This window comes from Archocentrus centrarchus, chromosome 16 (genome assembly GCF_007364275.1).
Source record: "Archocentrus centrarchus isolate MPI-CPG fArcCen1 chromosome 16, fArcCen1, whole genome shotgun sequence".
NCBI classification, from domain to species: Eukaryota; Metazoa; Chordata; class Actinopteri; order Cichliformes; family Cichlidae; genus Archocentrus; species Archocentrus centrarchus.
The window spans coordinates 3499521-3519317 of record NC_044361.1 but is presented as its reverse complement, the minus strand read 5'-3'; the positions used below and the strand labels follow the sequence as shown (position 1 = coordinate 3519317).

Below are 19797 nucleotides of genomic sequence, written 5' to 3'. Positions count from 1 at the left end.
CACCCCCACTTGTCTTAAAAATGCAAATATTTTGTTGATGTCGGTCGGCTGAATAAGAAAGTGTGTAACAATGGCAGGTCATGGAGTTAATTTTAGTTTGGCTTCTGACAGTGTTGACATTTTCCCAGGCAGATTCATACACAGACCATTGCCTGAGAGCTGTGGGAAACTGTTTGTGTAGCACACTGACAGCCTAAATTGTAAAGCAAGAATGGCTCATTTGAAGTCAGACGCTTTCTTGTCGCCGTTGTTGTGGTGACAAACGGTGGTGCAGAGTTCCAAGCTGCAGGTGTTTCACTCTGGCTTTGTGCCTGGCCCTGACCCTTTGACTCAAAGAATTCTGAGAATTTCTTTGCTGTTGCCAGTAGCGTTATCGTCACCACAAAGCATGTGGGTGTTTTTTAGGATTGGAGCATGTTCTCTAATTTATCTTGTCACTCTTCCATCCTCTGAGGCTGTTTGTGAGCTAACAGGAAAACACAAACTATCTGTAAACCACAGAAAATAGTCATCCAGTTCTCACTTTTGGCTGCTTCTGCTGTTTGTCGTGTCTTATGCCACGGCTAAAATCCAGATGTTTAGAAACATAATTATGCTGTTTGCCGTCATGAATGGAAATGTAATAAAAAAAGATGATCTGTGCCTGCTGAAAGCCTCGTGTTGGGGGTGAAGTTGGAAATCATTTGCATGGGTGTTGTTTTCGTGCTCCATATCTTACTGTACATTGAAAAAACTAGATTATTAAAATGTATTTAAACAAAAAAAAAAAATCATTGAGGACTTGCCCACATTTACAGTGTTGTCAAGTGCAGACACAACAACAAAAGATATGCGTTAAGCAGAGAACTGAGGGATGTGGGATTTAGAGGCAAATCGCTTAAAACGAGGTGCAAACAGAAGCTAAGTGGCTTGTGATCATAAATTTAAACTGATCAAACATTACCAGAGAGTTTATTTTTAATGTGCATTGTGGGGTGCAAAAATTCCAGGTGGTTGGAGCATAAGAAGCAGTTCTAAGATTAGTACAAATCTGCAGGATGTGCAGAGACGGCCAGGAGTTGGATATGGCTCCAAGCACCACTCCAGGTAGAAGTGATGTAAAATGGTAGCTTGGCAATGAGAGGCTGATAGGTAAACAGTAACATATGCTTACCACATCTTTGAGGCAGCGAAAGCCTTTTTCATCTGTAAGATGGAGTAATAAGTATTAAATGAATGATTATTAATTATTCTGGCCGCGCATTTTTTTCACTAGATTGTGTGACTACCATGCATTATTACTGCAGTACGCAAAAAGCTGTAAATGATTGTTGATTTACTGTGTCCATACTTTGTACTCACTCGCACGTAGGCAGATTCTGTACCCTAAAAAATAAATTATATCCATCTGTGCAGTATCCAGATGGTGGAAATTATAACAGTGTGACACAAAAATGTATTACAAAATAGGTAATGAGCAGCCTGAGATGTCTTTAGAAATGAGTGCAGTTTCAACAGTGTGTCTCATTACAGGTGCATTAAAATGTACAAACCACAGTGAATCTTTACAGGCACAAAATCGTCCCATATACAGTCTTTCCAAACTTTACAACAATAGAATTTGACTTTTTTTGTGATTCAAACTTGTCGAGATCCAGAAGTACTTTTCTATACAGTCCTCCTCTTGTGTAGTACTGCATCACATCACGACTTATAGTGCATTTTATTGAAAAAATGGGAATTATTAATGATTTCTTTGCAAAGCCAACCACTGTTGCGGACTGGACCCTATGGCTCCTGGGCTGTAGTATGTTGGACTTCCCTACGATAAACAGAGAGGAGGAAAATCTCTTCTTGTGTGGAGCAAACCACAACTAACTGCTAATGAGAAGGGCTCACCACCTAAAGAAGAGGGACAGTACAGTCAGACAAAAAAACAGATGTCAGCAGCTCGTCATCTATTGGGAAAAGTTGGCTAATGCTAACAAGGCTAAACAAATAAGTTGATGTGCGTATTAAATGATTGCAGCACCCTGTTGCTCTTATTAAGCTGTAATATGCCGTATGCAGATGCTGCATGCAGAACGGAGCCCAGATAAAAATGGAGAGGACTTATTTCATATTGTGTGACTTGTTAAAACGTCTGCTTCTGTTGGACGCGATGAATAAAGAGTCAGAGGAGCTCCTTGAAGCCATGCAAGCACAATCATGGTATTACAGTTAATGAAATTTAGATCAAGTGTGAGCGGAGAGCTTTAGTCAATGTGGCTTAGTGCTGCACAGCCCTGGGCACCAATCACACTGAAGGCAGGCCACGGTTAACAATCATCCATGAATGCTAAGCCGCTCAAAGTATTCCTTCAGATGTTAAGTGCTAGCCTTTGGTCCTCTTCTATTCTCCTTTAACTTTTGCTCTTTTCCACAGTAACCTTTGAGGCATGCTGTGGCCCATTAAGACCTATAGGCCCAATGTCCATCTGGTGCTGTAAATAATTACTTTTTGACCATGCCCCACCAGAAATGGCATGATATGAATGGCATTGCTTTCTGTCTGGGGACAGTTTTTATAGCTGGCTGTGCTCTTTAAACACAATAACAATGCACATTTGGCCTTTGCCTTGTGCAGATTTGTTTTGTAGCTCTTGGCAAACAAATGCTCTGCGGAGCCTAATGTGACTCAACATGGCAAGTTCAATGTGGTAATGCTTAGTTCTCCCAAAGGCTATGCAAACATGCAATTATCCCATTGTAGTTCAAACGGTTAATTCTGTATAAACTGTGATGCTGCATGGAGAGCTGAACTCTTAGAAAGGAGCCTTTCAACAGCTCAAACAGCACAAGTGCAGCGTTGGAGCTTAGAAAAAAAAAACGTGAAGCTTATATAATCAAACTGACATCTTGCAGTGCTGCTGTGGAACTGATGAATCGACTTCCAAGCGTGAGACTTAAAACACCGTCGGCGCTCTCTTCATCATGAAAGAAGCTTCAAGTGCAGTATTTGAGTGATGCACTTTTACAAACCTTAAAATACTATGAAAATGCTAAAACAAGGGTTGTTTATGACTAGCCTTATCCATAAAACAAATGTAGTGATCCATTAAATCAGACCTGTGTAAAATCATCTTTCTGAGATTTGATTTGATCTGACGAGTTGACTGAATTCATTCCCTTTCACTGGGACTGTGTGAGAGAGCCAGCTCCGAGTCCCGAGGCTTACCCAGTGTGTACATTACCTCACTTTTACCCTTCAGACTGCTGTTTCGTGTTACTCCACAGCTTTCAGACGCTCTCCTGCTGCTGCAGGAGTTTCGACATTGTTCAGCTGCAGCTAAATTTCCACATATATATATAAGAGTGCGCTGACCCTGAGTGTCTCAAGAAAACCTAATTTTTACTGATTGTGGCAAACCAGCTTGTGTTTGATTTGACCTTTTTTCATATAGTTAGACATGATGGCGAGACACATTCGCTGGCTATAACATCGCAGTGAAGTGGCAGCCAGACAGCAGAGATGATCCTGAGATGAACCTCAACCCCGGAGGTCCTGTCTTTGAGTGCGTGAGCCAGTTGCTGCGGATTTGAGAAATAATAAACAAACACAAGCAGAGAGAACGAGAGCGAGCGGTACAGTGACCCATTCATTAGTGAAGCTGACCCCGCAGGGACAAAGAAGCTGTTCATTAAATAGACACTCGAGGCCCAGTCAGAGATCACACTCTCACCCCAACAGTGAGGATATTGCACTTCACATATAGAGCTCGGAGGAAAGATCCCATTATGAGGCCCGAGGACTCCCCGGAGACCTGCTGGGGCCTGACTATTACAGAGAATAGATAATTTTGTTATGATTGAAGTTAGGTAAAAGAGCCTGCAGATCATTTCCTTTCTTTTTGGTGACTTTCAGGTTTTTTATTATTTTTTTTTTTTTCATCTTCAAAGTACCTTATAGTTTTTTTAATTTTCTGCATATTAATGCACTTTTGGCTTTTGCATTGCTCTGAAAGAAGGAATTATATTTCCATGGTCAATGCAGTCATGAATTATGAAAAAACAGAACCAGAAGTGGAAATCAGAGTAATTCTCGATATAATACTATACAAGATGTGATATAATTCAGTCTTGTTTAGATGCCGCCTGTGTCTCCTTGTTATCACAAGCTGTGACAATATAGTCCCAGTTTAGAGACCTACAGTGCCTGCATTAAGTGGTTGGAGGGGTGGGAGTGGCCTAAGTCACAGGTGTGTCACACTATGGTTTGCCTTTTGTGTTTTGCATTCTGCTGCTACTCCTCCACATCGAAAGGAGTCAGCTGAGGTGGTCCAGGCTTCTGACTAGGATGCCGCATGGATGCCTCTCAGGTGAGGTGTTCTGGGTATGTCCTACTGGGATAAGGCCCTGGGGGAGACCCAGAATGCACTGGATAGATGATATGTCTCGGCTGTCTTGGGTATGCCTCTGAGTCCCCGGGGATGAGCGGGAGGATGTGGCCGGGGAGAGAGAGCGCTGGTTTCTCTGCTTAGAATCCGCCTTTCGTGGCTGTGTCCACCTCAAACTCATCTCCAGAGTTTTGTAATTGTGCTCCTGCTGTTTGTTTGGACTGTTGTCTTGATTAGCTTGAAATTAAATCCTTGGTTTTGTTACCTGCCATTTTGGGTCCTTTTTAAGAAACTCACATGATCCGGACATTTACCTCATATAGCATCACTATGATGCTTACATAAATTTTCCTATCTTATACTGCATTATGCTCTTACCACACTTTCCCTCATACATTAATCATGCAGGTCATCTGACTAGCCCTTCTGTCACCGGCCACCATCTCTTCATACCTTCTTACAGTGCTGGTCGTGTCTTACTATGGCGTGGTGACAGCTTATATAGCAGAAACACAAGCACTCTGACAGAGGTCGCTGCCCCAGACATGCATGCATTTTTAATTTGCCTTCCAAAGCAAATGAGAGGTGGCTGGTGGAGCACAAATATCTAACAAATATCAACAAGTTTCCAAAATATACATCTGCAGCTGCTCCAATGTTTTATTGAATGTGGCAGGTGTATCTCAGAGTTAATTAGATGTTTTTGTTTTTTTGTTTTTGTATTGTAAATTTGTCAAACACCCATAAATGCCCATATCACATTGATGTGGGCATTTAAGGTTTTGGGTGTAGTTTTTATTTGAAGGAGCAGTGGCAATCAGAGCAGAGGAAAGCATTACAGCTCATTGTGGTAATACTATGTCTGTTGCTTAATAAAATAAGAGAAAAATAAGGTGTAATTACTTTGACTGACTGTTTTAAACACACTGAGTAATGTTTAAATCTGCATATTTCATGCTCAGCCAGGATCACAGGGAGCTAATTTCAGCACTTTGTTTATCTCCATCATCAGGTGTGGACACGTTGCATGTCTGAAATAAATCAAATATGTTTCTAAAATATTTAATACAGAAAACCATATGAGAAATCAGACAAAGGCAAAAAGGTAGCATTTGCATAAAACTTGAGGGAAAAGGTGACAAGACTCCTGTCAACCAATTTGTTTTGGCTGACTGGAAGGCTGAAATCTAATGTTTCAGCCTTCATCGGAGCACGCTGAAGAACATTTTAACTTTGGATATTCATTGCTGCAGCCACAGTGTGTTAACCAGGGACGTCAAACATGACCAGAAATGGCAGAACCAGAAATGTGAACATTGTAAAGAAGGGGGGGCACAAACTTCTGTTTTCATCACTTTTAGACATCACCCATGGCCTGGCACTCTACACCAAATTCAATAAAACTATTCAGTCTTTTTTATTATCGGTATTCCATTAAATAACAGAAAAGTTGCAGTTTTGCCTGTTGCCCTGTACTCTGTCTGTTAAAGTACAGTATAAAGGTTCAGGTAATGAGCTGCCAGGACCTTTTCTGTAGTTGTATGCATTTATTTTTAATTGTAAGCCAGAAGACTAATGTGGCTTTTTGCTTTACTTCTGTAACTATTTTTGGTGAAAGTGTTGTTTCTCTTAAGAAATCCCAGAGATTAAATGTGTACTTAAACGTCTGTACACTAAAAGGAAGGGGGAACAATTCGGAGGTAGTTTTTGCTTTATTAGGTTATAGATTTAGTGGTCTAGCCCACTGCACTCTATGCAGCAGTGTGCACAGTGCTTGCAAATGTTAAGTTTCACCAAAATGTGGGCTCGCGTTTGTGTATTTATCTTCTAAAGTCAAGTTAAATCCAGTAAGAAATCATATAAATGGAACACAGTAGAGTGATTTGCTTAATCACCAAAGTAAAACTGTCTCTTCAGCAAAATCAAGTCTCTTTTGTATAACCGCTGGTTTTCTGTTTGGTGTCAGAAGATTAGTAATCAGACATTTGTCAAAACATGTCATGTATAACGCAGTGACAGTAATGGATAATTCTTTGAATACTTTGTGATAAATGGAGGTGAAACACACTTTGTTTTCAGAATGTTAAATGAAGCTGTCAGCCTGCATGCAATATTGAAAAGTTAGCTGTAGGCTACACAACTTTCACATTGATTTACATTTGGAGAAAAAAGGCCTCATTCCAGCTTTGTGTCTGAACAGAGTGACAGAACACGGGAGCAGTTGTACAGATCAGACATAGCAACATGTCTCAGCATCTGGGAGGCAGAGTAAGATGCATAAGTCAGGATACAGCATCAGACAAGACTCCCATTGTTCCTGCTTAGATCATGTTGAGTAAGGAAAGCATTTTGACCTTTGCTCACTCTTAAACTCCACATGCCTAAGTTTGAGGAGCGTTGAAGGGTAGTGCCAGAGAGTAGTCTTAGAGGAGATAACTTCTGTCTGGGGTAGATTAGATTTGAGTAGGATGCGTTTTATTTTGGTGCCAGAGACCCCGTCTGATTTTTCTTGCATTTTAAGTTTTGGATTCATTTTATTTCTCCTGCCTGAAAACTCAATATCAGCTCTCGAGATAACGTTCTCTCTCTCTGTGACAGTTTGTTTTGTGGAGAAAACAACTTCTGGGCCACAGTTTCAGTTATTGGATTAAAAATAAGCATCATATAAGGCTCATGGACTCAAACACCTGAAGACACTGGGAATGCTAAATTCACTTCTTCTTCTCAAGTCCACAGTTTCTACTAATGAGTGAGCTGGGCCTGTAGATGCCCAGTGGGCAGAGATCTCTAGATCAAATGTGTGGATACACCGAGGGGTAAACCAGCCTTTTTGAATATGCTTTAAGGCTCTTGTGTATGATGCATCACACTGACTCCTGTCTGTCATATTAGCTGCTGACATTGGAGACGAGGCTACAAGGAGTCTCATCAGAGGCTTTCATTTTTTTTAAATTATGCTCCTGATTGTCTGCCGGGCAGGATTTTTATCTGCACCTAGGTCAGCAAGACGTACCTTACTGTCCATCTCCTGCAAAGAGTCAAGTCAGCTTCCAGCCATGGATAGAAATCAATTAGCTCAGAGGTTAATGTGGGGTTCAACTGAAGCTTCCCAATTAGTTTGATTTCTTCTCCTTTGTAGTATCAATAGCCTTTGGATAAAACGGTCAGAGTGCAGCCACCCTGTGTTAATTAGTGTTCTCCAGCCTCCTTGGTGTACCAGCTGAGTTAAGCTGAATGGGTTAAGATGGTTTTAGTAGTGTCAGCTAAGTTTTCTTTGCAGTGAAACATAAATTAGACCCTCTGTTCTTTTTTTTTCTTTTTTTTTAAGTTCAGTTAAATGGGAAGTTTTCCTTATGTTTTCTGTCATATTTATACTGTTACAGTGGTGCATGCTTGTATTAAATGTGGCAAAAGTTTAAAATAATGAGGTCAGAACCAAAGGCTCAGGCTTCAGACTGCTTTAAACACTCGGCTTTAGGCAGTTTTCCGCTCTAGGCTCTGTCAGAGGGGATATTCCTAATCTGATCATCTCAGACACAGAAACCCCACCCACATGCAAACACTTTGGTTTAGTAGAGTCCAAGAAAATAAATATGGAGCCCCTTTAAGGTCTAAGATCTGTGGCTGAGAAATAAGAACCTGTTTGGTCATTTCTGACTGTTCTACACTGTTATCCACCACATTATTAAGCAGCATGGCATTTCACTGCTTCACCAAAGTCCCTGTAAGATGCCCTTCATTTCTCTTTTACCTTTCCATGTCGATGCTTTCCTTCAAGGTCAAAAGTGATTAGGAAAAGACAAAGGAATTGATTAAACTATTTTATTGCCTCTACAGTTCCACAGGTAGAAACTGTCTTTCCTAAAAAGCCTGGGCATATTTTAGCAAACAGAAATAAATGGTGCTTTTATTGAGGAACTATTTTAAGCGGCGGATTAGTAAAGACTTTCCATATGCTATTGGATATTTCTGTTCCTTGTGGTGAAGGAGTACACTAGAGTGTGGCTCACTGATGCTCTACAAAGGAATGAGCAATAACAAGTTAACTTGTAACATGCTGGTCAAAATGTGGTGAATCCAGATATGACAGTTTTGACAGGATGAGTTTTAATCATAAATTTAAAGCTTATGTCTCATCTGTTCACAGTTACTTCATGTGATATATTTCACCTTTTCTTTCATTGCAACAATTGTTACAATGTTGCAACAATTTAAAAATCAGACAAAGGTCTCTATAGAAAGGACTTATGAAACGTCATATTAGAAAACAAAGCAGTCATTTGATATCAATTTGCAGAGAAATAACTACACTGAATTTATTTAGAGTCCAGCTGGCCAAACCAGGTCAGGATGTTGGCTCGAAGTGGGATGTTGTGGCACTGCAAAATGTCACTTTCATCAATTATCCAGAACATTATGACATGTTGGTTTCATCACTCTGTCTGTGGATTTCTCCACAACCAAACCTATTTGATCAGAGGAAATGCAAAGGTTACATACATTTCCCCGGTGTAAGTTCTATGAGTCACAGTAGTCTCAAGAGCACATTGTGATAGAAAATGGAAAATATTACTTGTAGGATATTTTAATAGGCCTAAAATATCAGGACTCTGCAGCATTATGGACTTCCTGCTACTAGGAAGGTCAGATCCATGAGGTGAAATTTGAAAATTGTGTTTCATACTTGATGCAGTTCCAATTCATGCAAGCTGAATTTCATAACAATTGGATAAATAGTTTAGGAAGAGTGGCCATCTGAAAATTACCAACTACCCCATTTGGTCAGGTTTTTTCCCCCCAACATTCAGGGGTCAAAATGTATTTTAGGCATTTTTGGTTTCAGTGAAGAACTTTTGATCTTTGAACTGACCAAATAACATCATGGTCGACAGTTTAAGCATCATTTTCAGTTCCAGCAACCCAAAATTAGTTTGGCTACATTTATTTCAAAAGCATTTTGGCAGTAGGCCAGTGATATCCACCAGTAAACCACTTAGGGATGGGGTCTGGTTCTACTTTAGTAACATGCTTTAAAAAAACAAAAAAATTAAACAAACTAGAAGTTGGCGATCAAACAGAGTCCTTTACATACATTTTGCCCCTTTGTAATATTTGTCTTTGGTCAGCCAAATAGGCAATTTTAACCTAACTTTAAACAGGTCATTGTTGATCTGATGGATGTTGAGAAGTTGAACTAAACAGGAAATTAAAATACCAATTTTAATGGGCTCATGTCATGACGGCCAGTAAGAAAAATATAAAATATCTTCATTTTTTGTTTTTTTTCTTTGAGATTCCATGCAGGTATTCCTGAATCAATACTGGTTGTATATATTTAATTGTTAAGTCAAGTATACAGGACCTCTCCCCTCCTGTAGTCCTGTTATGGACTGTTTGTTCAGTCTGTGCTGCCATTAAGTAAATGAGGCTAATAGGAAGGCTTTGCCCGATACTTGCATACCGATAAATAAGTTTATTGATGTTTGTGGCAATTTCTGCTGATTGCCAATACACTTTGATAAATGCCACAGATAACTCCCAACCCCAGCAAATTAGCTTTCAGATGCTTGCCTTTGATCACCTATAATCTCTGCTTTTGCACATTGTGTTTGCATTGCCTAATCACCCCCCCGACCACCACCTCCTTGGCAGGCACCCAGTTATTGCCATGCAGCAAGAACCGCTGTGTCTGACCCAAGTGTCATGCGAAATCAAGGCGACAGGTTATTTTTATTTAATATTACATATTTTCTGCACTCACACTTCATCTGCTGACAGCTTTTCAGCACATTTACATCAAGGGCCGTATTAAAGGAGTCTGTGAATTTACAGTGTCATCTTTGAAGATGCATTATGTGCCTTTTTCTCAGAAAAGAAAAAATAAAAATGAAGGTTTTTCCATCTTTCTTTAGAATTAGGTTTCAAACATTTGATTAAGTGATGCTTGCTTATGGATTTTTGCTTTAAAGGTACACTTGAAGTGGCATTATTGTCTTCCATTAATCATTATTAGGGTAACTGTGGCTTATTTGTTCATACTACACTTTCAGACAATTCCAGACTATGAACTTATTTTTGTTTTACTTCCTCCAGTTGGAGTACTAAAGTTTTTTCTGCTAATATAATTTCCTGCTTCTTTTAAGCTGTATCTTGATTGTGTTTAGAATTTCCTCTCAAGTTTTCTTACAAGGCCCCCAAGTGCTTTTCTTGTCATTTAAACCTGAATGAGTTATTATTTTATATTTCTTCACTGTGATTTGAGCTTGTTCATGTCCTTCCCAGGTCCATGGGGAAGATGTATGGGCAGCGACTGCGGCCTGGGTGGCAGCCAAAGCCGGGCAGTCTGGTGTGCCCATGTGGATGGCTGGACAACACTTCACACCAACTGTGACCAAGCCCAGCGTCCCTCAAACCAGAGAAACTGTTTCCGTGTGTGCGACTGGCACAAGGACCTTTATGACTGGAAACTGGGTGCCTGGAACGAATGTGTGCCAGTATCAGCAAGGACCTTTGGGGCCCCACGGCTGTTCACGTGCAGTGGAGGCGAAGAGGGCATTCAGACCCGGGAGGTGGGCTGCATACTCAAATCAGACGGATCTCCAGCAGAGGATGCCATCTGTGAGTACTTTGAACCCAAGCCCCGTCTAGAGCAGGCATGTTTGATCCCTTGCCCTCAGGATTGTGTGGTTTCTGAGTACTCGCCATGGACGTCCTGCTCCAAAACATGTGGAACAGGCCTCAGGAACAGAGTGCGCAGTGTCCTGGTTCCTCCGCTTTTTGGAGGTGCTGCCTGTCCCAACCTTACTGAGTTCCAGTCTTGTAAGCCAGGGCCTTGCACAGGTCCAGAGGGCATGTACAGTCTCAGGGTTGGACCGTGGAGCCCTTGTGCCCTCCAGCAGACTCGGACAGCACGCCAAGCTAAACGCAGGAAAGGTAAAGGGCAGGGGCTCAGGGAGAGGGCAGGAGTAAAAGATCCAGAGACCAGGGAGCTTATCCAGAAGAAGCGGACCAGGAACCGCCTTAATCGGCAAGAGAGTCCCTTCTGGGACATCCAGGTGGGCTACCAGACTCGGGAGGTGACCTGCATCCATAGGAATGGGAGCACCGTGGGACGCAAGTGAGTGACAACTTTTTTTCTGGTGATGTGTGTGTTTGTTCTTTTTTGTTTTGTTGTTGTTGTTTTTTTTTTTTTTTGCCCTGCACAACTTTTAAACAGTTGGGTGTTATTGAAAATACTTTTTCTGTATTTTTAAACTAAAGCATGTACCTCCTGCTTTTCAGTCCTTTTGCCTAATGTAATCAATACAATGTGTCATATTCGTTTCATATTTTCTTTGTGTTGCTAACTATTGATCCTGCTATGTATTTGTATTCTTATCTATTTATTTTTGCCAGAAGGTCAACCACTCCTTACATTTTTGTGTAGCTTTTATTTTGGTTTATTTAATTATTTTTTTTTTTTTAGGTAGACGTGTCCTTCAGCCGGTGAATTTCTAACAACTAAGCAGGAAGCCAAATTTGTCCTGAAAGTTTTCCTTCACCCTGTCATGAAGTGACACGCAGGGGAAGATGTTTATCTGCTGTGTCTTTGTCACTGCTGTGCTGTCAGAGCAATGAGGCACAACTCCCCGTACATTGTATTTCACGTCAACTTCTGAGGATGGAAGTGGAAAAGAAAAACTCCTTTTTGTGACATGAGATCAATCTGAACTATGATTCTGTGTGGTATTTTTCAAAATATGGCAATTTTCAGTGTTTTGCCCAGTGGTTTCAAATCATACGTTTCATGAAAAATGGAGCAAATCAAGCATCGTTCAAATTGCCACCAAAAGGATGTTTTTCTTGCCAAACAATGAAGGAACAAGGTTATGGTAAGCTGAATATGTGAGTTAAAGGCCCAGTCTGCACAAACAAATCAAGTGTTGCTCAAGCAATTCATTAATTATGATACAACATCAGTAATCTATATGCTTACGTACTAATGTGGATGAGTTTATATTGGACAAACAATGAGAGCGCTCTAAAAAGGAATTTGAGAGCACAAAACAGGGAATATGATGTATGTCACAGCTAAACACTATCACGAGGCTAAACGTGGCTCCCCTGCCACTCTGCATTTCATTGGACTTGAACGTGTACCTCTTCCTGCCAGCGGGTGCAATCTATCAAAGCTGCCTTCTCACAGAGAGACGTATTGGCTCTCTGTACTCAGTATATGACACATGCTGGACCGAATGATGATTTTTAGCTTAAAGTGTTTCCTTTAAATAAGTTTATATGCAGTACGGAAACACTGAATATTCAGGAGAGAACTTGCAACATCCATCTGTCTGTTTTATTATCCAACCCGATTGTGAGACGTCTGGAGCCTATTCCGCTATCATAGGGCGGCGAACGGGGCACCCAGAGAGAACCCACGGAGGCACAAGGAGAACATGCTAACACCACACCGAAAGACCAGCAGATGGATTTAAACCCTAAGAGGCGACAGTCCTAATCACTACTGTTCTGCTTTTATTCCTCATCATATTATCCAAAAAAAAATTATGAGATCAGGAAGTAAATTATCACATGACCCTAAAAGCCAATCACCTGCTAAATGGCCCAGTATAAATGACATGACCTCCACTGTGTCTCGGGTTCTGACGAAGGCTAAAAGTCCAGAATGTCAGCAGGTTTGTTTGAGATTTAACTTTTTCCTGATGTGTTGAGCTGCCTGTTTACCTGTCAGCCCAAAAATGATGTGTGAAAATCTGATTGATTGATTGATTGATTGATTGATTGATTGATTTGCCCCACTACGGATGCCTCCATCCTCCAAATGCAGATTTTTTTTTTTTTTGGTCTTCTAAAAGTGGAAAATATTCATTTCTTGTACATGGACACAAATTTGGTACATACAAGAGCAGACTGATGAAAATAATGTTGGGAAATTCATGTGCCAGAACACAAAAAAAAAACTTTGTGTTGCGATGAATCGATCCATTCAAAGCTGTGACTACTTCATGAACTGCCGTGAGACCTTTAAGTATTCAACAGAAATCGAGCGTGTCTTTAGTTCAGGCAAGCCGAGCGCAGTCACAGTTGTTACAGGGGGCACTCTATTTAAGCTGCTTTTCCCTGCTGCACACTTCAGGCTGCTTTGCAACCCACCTCCACTCCAGCTCCTCCTTTTCTTGCTGTTTCTTTTGCATTTTTTTGGCCATAGCGGCTTTTATTGGCAGAAAGATACAGGGGAAGACAAGCAGGCAAATTGGCAACAGGCTGGGACTTGATCCTGCACCGCCCGCACCGCAACATATGTATGTGGTTGCCGGCTTCACCACTAAGCCACCCATGCGCCCCTTTTCTTGCAGTTTCTTGACTTCATCAGTGTCAGATCTGTTGTCATGTGTGCCTGCTCCTCTTCCCACTTCCAGCTTTCCAATTATGAACATAGTAGGGACCAGGGCAATTACTGCAAATGGAAATCTCCATCTTCTTTTGCTTAGCGTGAACTGCAGAACAACACTGCATGGGCATGTAACACAAAAGTGGACAATCTAGTATTATTATGTGTGATTTAAGAGTCAGACTGCTAAGGGAAACGTCTGAAGATGTAGATAAAGAAGTTGGTTTGAGAGACGCATCCATTGTGAATGGGAGATAAAAGAAGTCTGTAATTGTAAAGCAATATCATAAAGGGAAAAATTGGAACTATCTCAAACAAATCACTACTCAAATAGGTCACTAAATTACACCTTCAGTCGGTACTTTTATCCAAAATACATGCTGTAACTGTACGAGTGCTTCCACTTATACTGCTAAGCTGATGGGGAATCTAATCTTTTGCCCTGACATTATAGCTGTGAGCTACACTGTCTGACTCAAAATAAGATAGATCAAATAGCTCTCAACTCCATCTCACTCACGCTGGCTCCTGCCTGAAATGCCCATCAGACATTTGCTCCCCTCTCTGCTAGAGATCGTTATATCTGACAGAAGGGCATCACTAACAGAAACCTTTTACAGTATGTTTTTAAACATGATTAATGACCACAGAGTGAGGATAGCAGTATGCTGCTCTCAGAACTGTTAAGTACACATCAGGCTTATTGTTCCTCTGTAAATACCAGGCAGTGCTAAAGTCTAATGTCCCTCCCACAGACTGTCAGGGAGAAACTATTTTTTCTGACTGGCTAATTGATATTATCACTCATTATCCCTAATGAGCTCATTTACACTTGCCCACATTCTGCATCCTGGGAAGATCTGACGTGATTGCGTTGCTGTAACAGAATCAAAAAGCCAAGCCGGGCGACTGCGGCTGAGGTTTTACAGCAGGTCACTGGAAGGTCCCCGGCTTATCTGCGTCACATATCAAAGTGTCCTTCGGCAAAATACCGAACCCCTAAATTGCCCCCGTGCATCCGTCATTGTGTGGGTGTGTGCTGGATAAGACAAGTGTTGTATGCTAGGTGTGATTTGCTGTTTCCCCCCATCTGGTCTGCACATCTTTGCTGCTGCTGGCTTATTTTTGTCCTGGGTGGGGACAAAATTTACCTTTACTTGAAAGTGCTTAATGCTATGTTAATAACAGGTATGCCTACTGTAAGATAAAGTTACTTTTTCACTGCAAGTTGAAACAATATAATTGCAACTTCAGTGCTCATGTGGAAATTACAGTCGTGGTAAAACAGAAAGTACACCCACTGTTAGTTCCAATAGTTTACATATCAGGAAATGATAAAAATAGCTGGTCTTTATGAGTTCTTAAACTTGGGTAAATACAACCTCAGATGAACAATAAGACACAATGTGCCGTGTGCAAATTTATATAACAATTAAGCCAAAATGCGGAAGCAGTGTTTGAGAAACTAAGTGCACCCAATGATTCAGTAGCTTGTAGATCCACTTTTAGCAGCAATAATTTGAAGTAATCATTTATCAGTCTGTCACATCATTTCGCAGGAATTTTACCCCACAGCATTGCTTCATTTCATTAAGTTCAGTCAATTATGCACAGCTGCCACAGCACTTCACTCAGGTTGAGTTCTGGACTTTGACCATTGATTTTCTTTTTTCAGCCATTCTGTTGTAGATTTGCTGCTGTGCGTGGGATCATTATGCTGTTGCCTGAAGAGGCTTCCTCTTGGCAACACTTCCAAACAAGCCATAAGCCTTTTTCTAATTGTGCTGTCATGAGCAACATGCTAGCTGAGGCCTGTAGATCCTGAGATATTGCTCGTGGGTTTTTTTTGCAATTTCTCTGAGCACTGCAGTCTGACCTTGGGCTGAATTTGCTGGGACATCAACTCCTGGAAAGATTGGCATTTGTCTTTAATTGTGAATAATCATTCTCATTGTAGAATGAGAAATGCTCTTATAATCCTTCCCAGATTAATGAGCAACAATTGCTTAAAGATCATTGCTGATGTCTTTCCTCCTTCGCATTGTGTTAAACATTTGAACTCTTCAGACTGCCTAAACCTCCTAAGACCTGCTAAGAACCAACTTTGCTTTTATTATGTCCTGATAAATAAAGCTTTAGAATTTGGAGGTTATACTTTCTTTTTGCTGTGGCTATAGATCTACATTGATCCATGAATAGCTTTTCAGTGTGCTACCAAGCAACGATGGGCTATTTTAGTGAGAACTGCAGCTAGCAAAGTCAGAGAAAAATGAAAAGGATTCAGAGGCAGCAGTTTTCCACAGTGTGCAGGAACCTCGCTAAAAAAATCCTGGAAATAGTTTTAAAAAAGAAGTCAGAGGTCCGTCAGTAAAGCAGACTTTTCTTAATCTGACAAGTGTGAACATACTGTAGCCGCCTGGTTTTTATTCAGTTATTTGTTTGCATTTTGAGGTTATTTTATATTAAATATTGAAGCACTGAATGTTGCTCGAGTTTGTGAAAAGGTGATTTGTTTCTGGCATGTTAAAATAGCATTTAACCTTTTGTGTGGTCATTTTATTGCATCGCCTGTGGGATGGAAAGAAAAGGACAAAACAAGATTGAGAATATTGCATAAACTAATTTTTAAAAAGGAAATTAAAATGATTTTGCGATGCAGCAGTTTTAAGTTCCAAACTTCAACTTTTAGTTAAAACACTGATTAATTCTAGTAACCTGATATTGACAGCAGCGGTGAATAACAAATACTCTAACAGCCTCTGCAGTCCACAGGCCCACTGTGGTTCTTTTTTCATAAAAATGTTCCAAAAACACTCCCCACCGATCTGACGTGCACCACGGTTGTTTATTGTATAGTATAAAAAGTGCTGTATGAATGTGAGTGTGTGAATGAGTGCAAAGTAAAGTGCTTTTAGATTACAACACTAGAAAATCTCTAGATAAACACAGTCCATTTACCAAACGTAAATACCACCAAGAGGCTGTAGAGAGCCTGCTACCTGCCTGTGGTTTGAATGCATTCATCTCTACATGATACACCTGTATGCATACGCATGGAAATAGTAACACGCAGCTTTCTTTTTCTGCTCTCTCTGTAATTGCTGCTAAAGTGACATGAATGTTGTTGGAACAAAGGAAGATGCATCATATTTTTTTTTTTTTAACACATATTGCCACACAAGAGGAAAACCTACAGTTTTACATCAGAACAGAGACCCGTACTGGGCACCAACCATAAAGGCTAGCAGCAAAACTTTGTCCTGTTTGTTGTCTATTAATAAGTCATTATTTTGTTTGTGTTAGCTCAAAGGCAAAATACTTTGCAGTTTAGTTATAGTTAAATGTCAGATCCTTCAAATAAACAGCCATATTCCACCATCTTTTCTTCCTACCATGTAGCGAGTACATCTGAATCCTACAGGAGGATTTTTGGCTTTCAGTCGCTATTTTACTAGACGGGAATGTGCAGAATCAGTGGGGAAGGACACAATTTGTGGTCATAGAAGCTTTCTAGTATGTGGTATTGACCAATCACATGTGAGCAGGGTTTGGTTCAGTGAAGAAGTCCCCATGACGAATAGGGAAAGCATGTGCTGAAATGCTGTTGTCTCCTAACAGTTTAGTTTCTTATTGTTTTTTTCAAATCAATTTGTTAACAGTGACTTCATCATAGAACAAAACAGTTTATCCTCTAATGTTTACTATGGCTCTAGAACACTTTGAACTAAAGTCTGGTACTCTGTCACATCTAAAGAATTCATGTCATAAGGTTTTCATCACAGACTGTAAGAGTTTGCAAAGACTGGGGTTCTCACAGGGTCACTATTAGCAAGACCGCAACTGGGTTCCTCCTTGATTATTTTGCATTATTAACTTGGTGGACAGAAGCACAGTGGTGTGGTGGTTAGCACTGTTGCCTCAAAGCAAGAAGGTATGGGTTCGAATCCAGGCCTTTCTGTGTGGAGTTTGCATGTTCTCCCCGTGTTTGTGTGGGTTTTCTCCGGGTACTCCGGTTTCCTCCCACAGTCCAAAGACATACAGTTAGTGGGGTTAGGTTATATTGGTGGTTCTAAATTGCCCATAGGTGTGAATGTGAGTGTGTGTCTCTCTGTGTTAGCCCTGCTGTACTGTATGGGGAGTACCCTGCCTCTTGCCCCATGGCAGCTACGAGAACAAGAGTAACTTCACACAGCTCTGAAAACCTCACACCAAGTGTTCAAGATCATGACTGCGCGCTACAGTTAACTACAGTAAAACTCGATTTTATTGCAATCTTATCTGCAACACAGAAAACACAGAAAAGTTTTAAGTTTCACTGCTCGAGTACATGTACTAACTTTGACATTGTAAACAGGCTGTACTTTATTGGTTCTTCAAAGTTTGTGCTCACTAAGATCTTACAAATCTGCAGATTTTGTGCACACAGACCAGACAATTTAATTTAAGTTGTGAGGGGGGGAACACACCAAGCAGGTATCAGTAACTCTGTAACATGTATTGGTGTAAACCTTTGATGTCTTTATTACAGGACTGTAAAGCAATCAATTATTCTTCCAAAGAGCTGCTTCTTTGGATCTATCATCTCACTTACTGTTCCTCAGCTGACATTAACTTAAAATGTCATCGCTGCTCTCTTCAAACTTGCACTCGGGGCTTTTGCGACGACTCTGATCTCTCAGAAGGATTTGGTGACGGTGTCAGTAGAGCACGTCTCTGTTCATATCACATTTCAGTCACACACCACGTGTTCTCTAAGATTTAATCAATTATGTACTAAATCTATTCATTAATGCTTTGTTTGCGCCAAACTCTCAGCACTAACTGGGATCAAATATTTCAAAGGAGCCATGAAAACAACTCACATGCCCTTAGGAACATAAATATTAATCCTTGACTTGTTTATTTCTTGTTCTAAAATATTCATAGCTTTTTTTTTTTTTCCACTTGCAAAAAAAAAAAAAAAAAAAAGTGGAACAAACTTCCCAGTGCAGCAAATAAAAAAACAGTCGTGTGCGGACCGGGTGCTCTCCAAACATCTTGCTCACTTCATTTACAATTTTGTTTGATGAACATCTGTCAGAGAGTCGCTTCTTTCTCCGTAGCCCTCGACTCATCCTAAACAGGCCAATTTCTTATAACTTTTGCTTCTGTCCTGTTGATTGGGCTTATTTCTTACTTCATTCGATGCAGAAAGTCGCTGATGGAGGGGCTCATTTTGTTTCCTGTCTTTTTTTGGCACTACAGCTTCCCTCGGATATTTTTCTTTTGAGGCTGTAAATTGTTTGAAAGGCTGCTTAATCACTTGACCCACATCAGTTATGTTTTTTGACCATTCCAGAGCAGCTCTGTTTTAATGTGGGAAGTTCAAGTATCAAATGTACAGGTGTTGGAGTCCAGTATTGAAAACAGCTGTTTTAAACCTACAGGCATAAGAATCAGCACTTTTCAGACATCATCTTACTTATTTAAATAGAATCTGATTGTGTCCTCATTCTGTCTGAATGACTGAGATGAAGAAATAATGACTTCTTTTCACAACTTTGAAATCTCCACCAAAATGCTCGGGCATGCACACAACAAACGGCAAAGACTCAAAAGGATCCAGTAGCTGAGAAAATGGGTCACTGGCTGCATTAGGGGGCTTTTAAAAACACAAGAAGTTCCATCTGAGACAGGAAATCGAGCCATCATCCTCCGTGCGCCACATTCACTGTTTAAATTTCTCATTGTTTTCCTCCCAAGCAAGATGAGCCGGCACACCGAGCGTGTTTGGCAGAAAAACAGAACTAAGATTTTTCACAGTGTCGCTTCAGCAGCACTTCAAAGACTGCAGAGGTGTTTTAATCTGTGAAGACACAGGAGTTAAAAGAAAAAAATAAAAGACATAGCACAACTGAGCTCATACATTTCCTGATTTATACCAAAAGTCTGAGTTGCTGGAGGTGAAGTGTGGTGGCAACGTCTAAATGAGAGGTTTCTAAATGAAGCAGAGCTGTAATTAGCACTAATAGCTCGTCAGCTGCTTTGCCTCAAGGGGAGAGACATTGAGAA

At 40.6% G+C, this 19797-nt stretch overlaps 1 protein-coding gene across 2 annotated transcripts in view; it reads left to right on the top strand.

Moving 5' to 3' along the window:
• Positions 1-19797, top strand: part of thsd7ab (thrombospondin, type I, domain containing 7Ab) — a 195901-nt gene that overhangs the window by 56863 nt on the left and 119241 nt on the right. For both annotated transcript variants that reach the window (XM_030750731.1, XM_030750730.1), the window contains exon 2: positions 10638-11472. In XM_030750731.1, coding sequence (XP_030606591.1) covers positions 10638-11472 — 835 coding nt within the window. The remainder of the gene's footprint in view (positions 1-10637; positions 11473-19797) is intronic.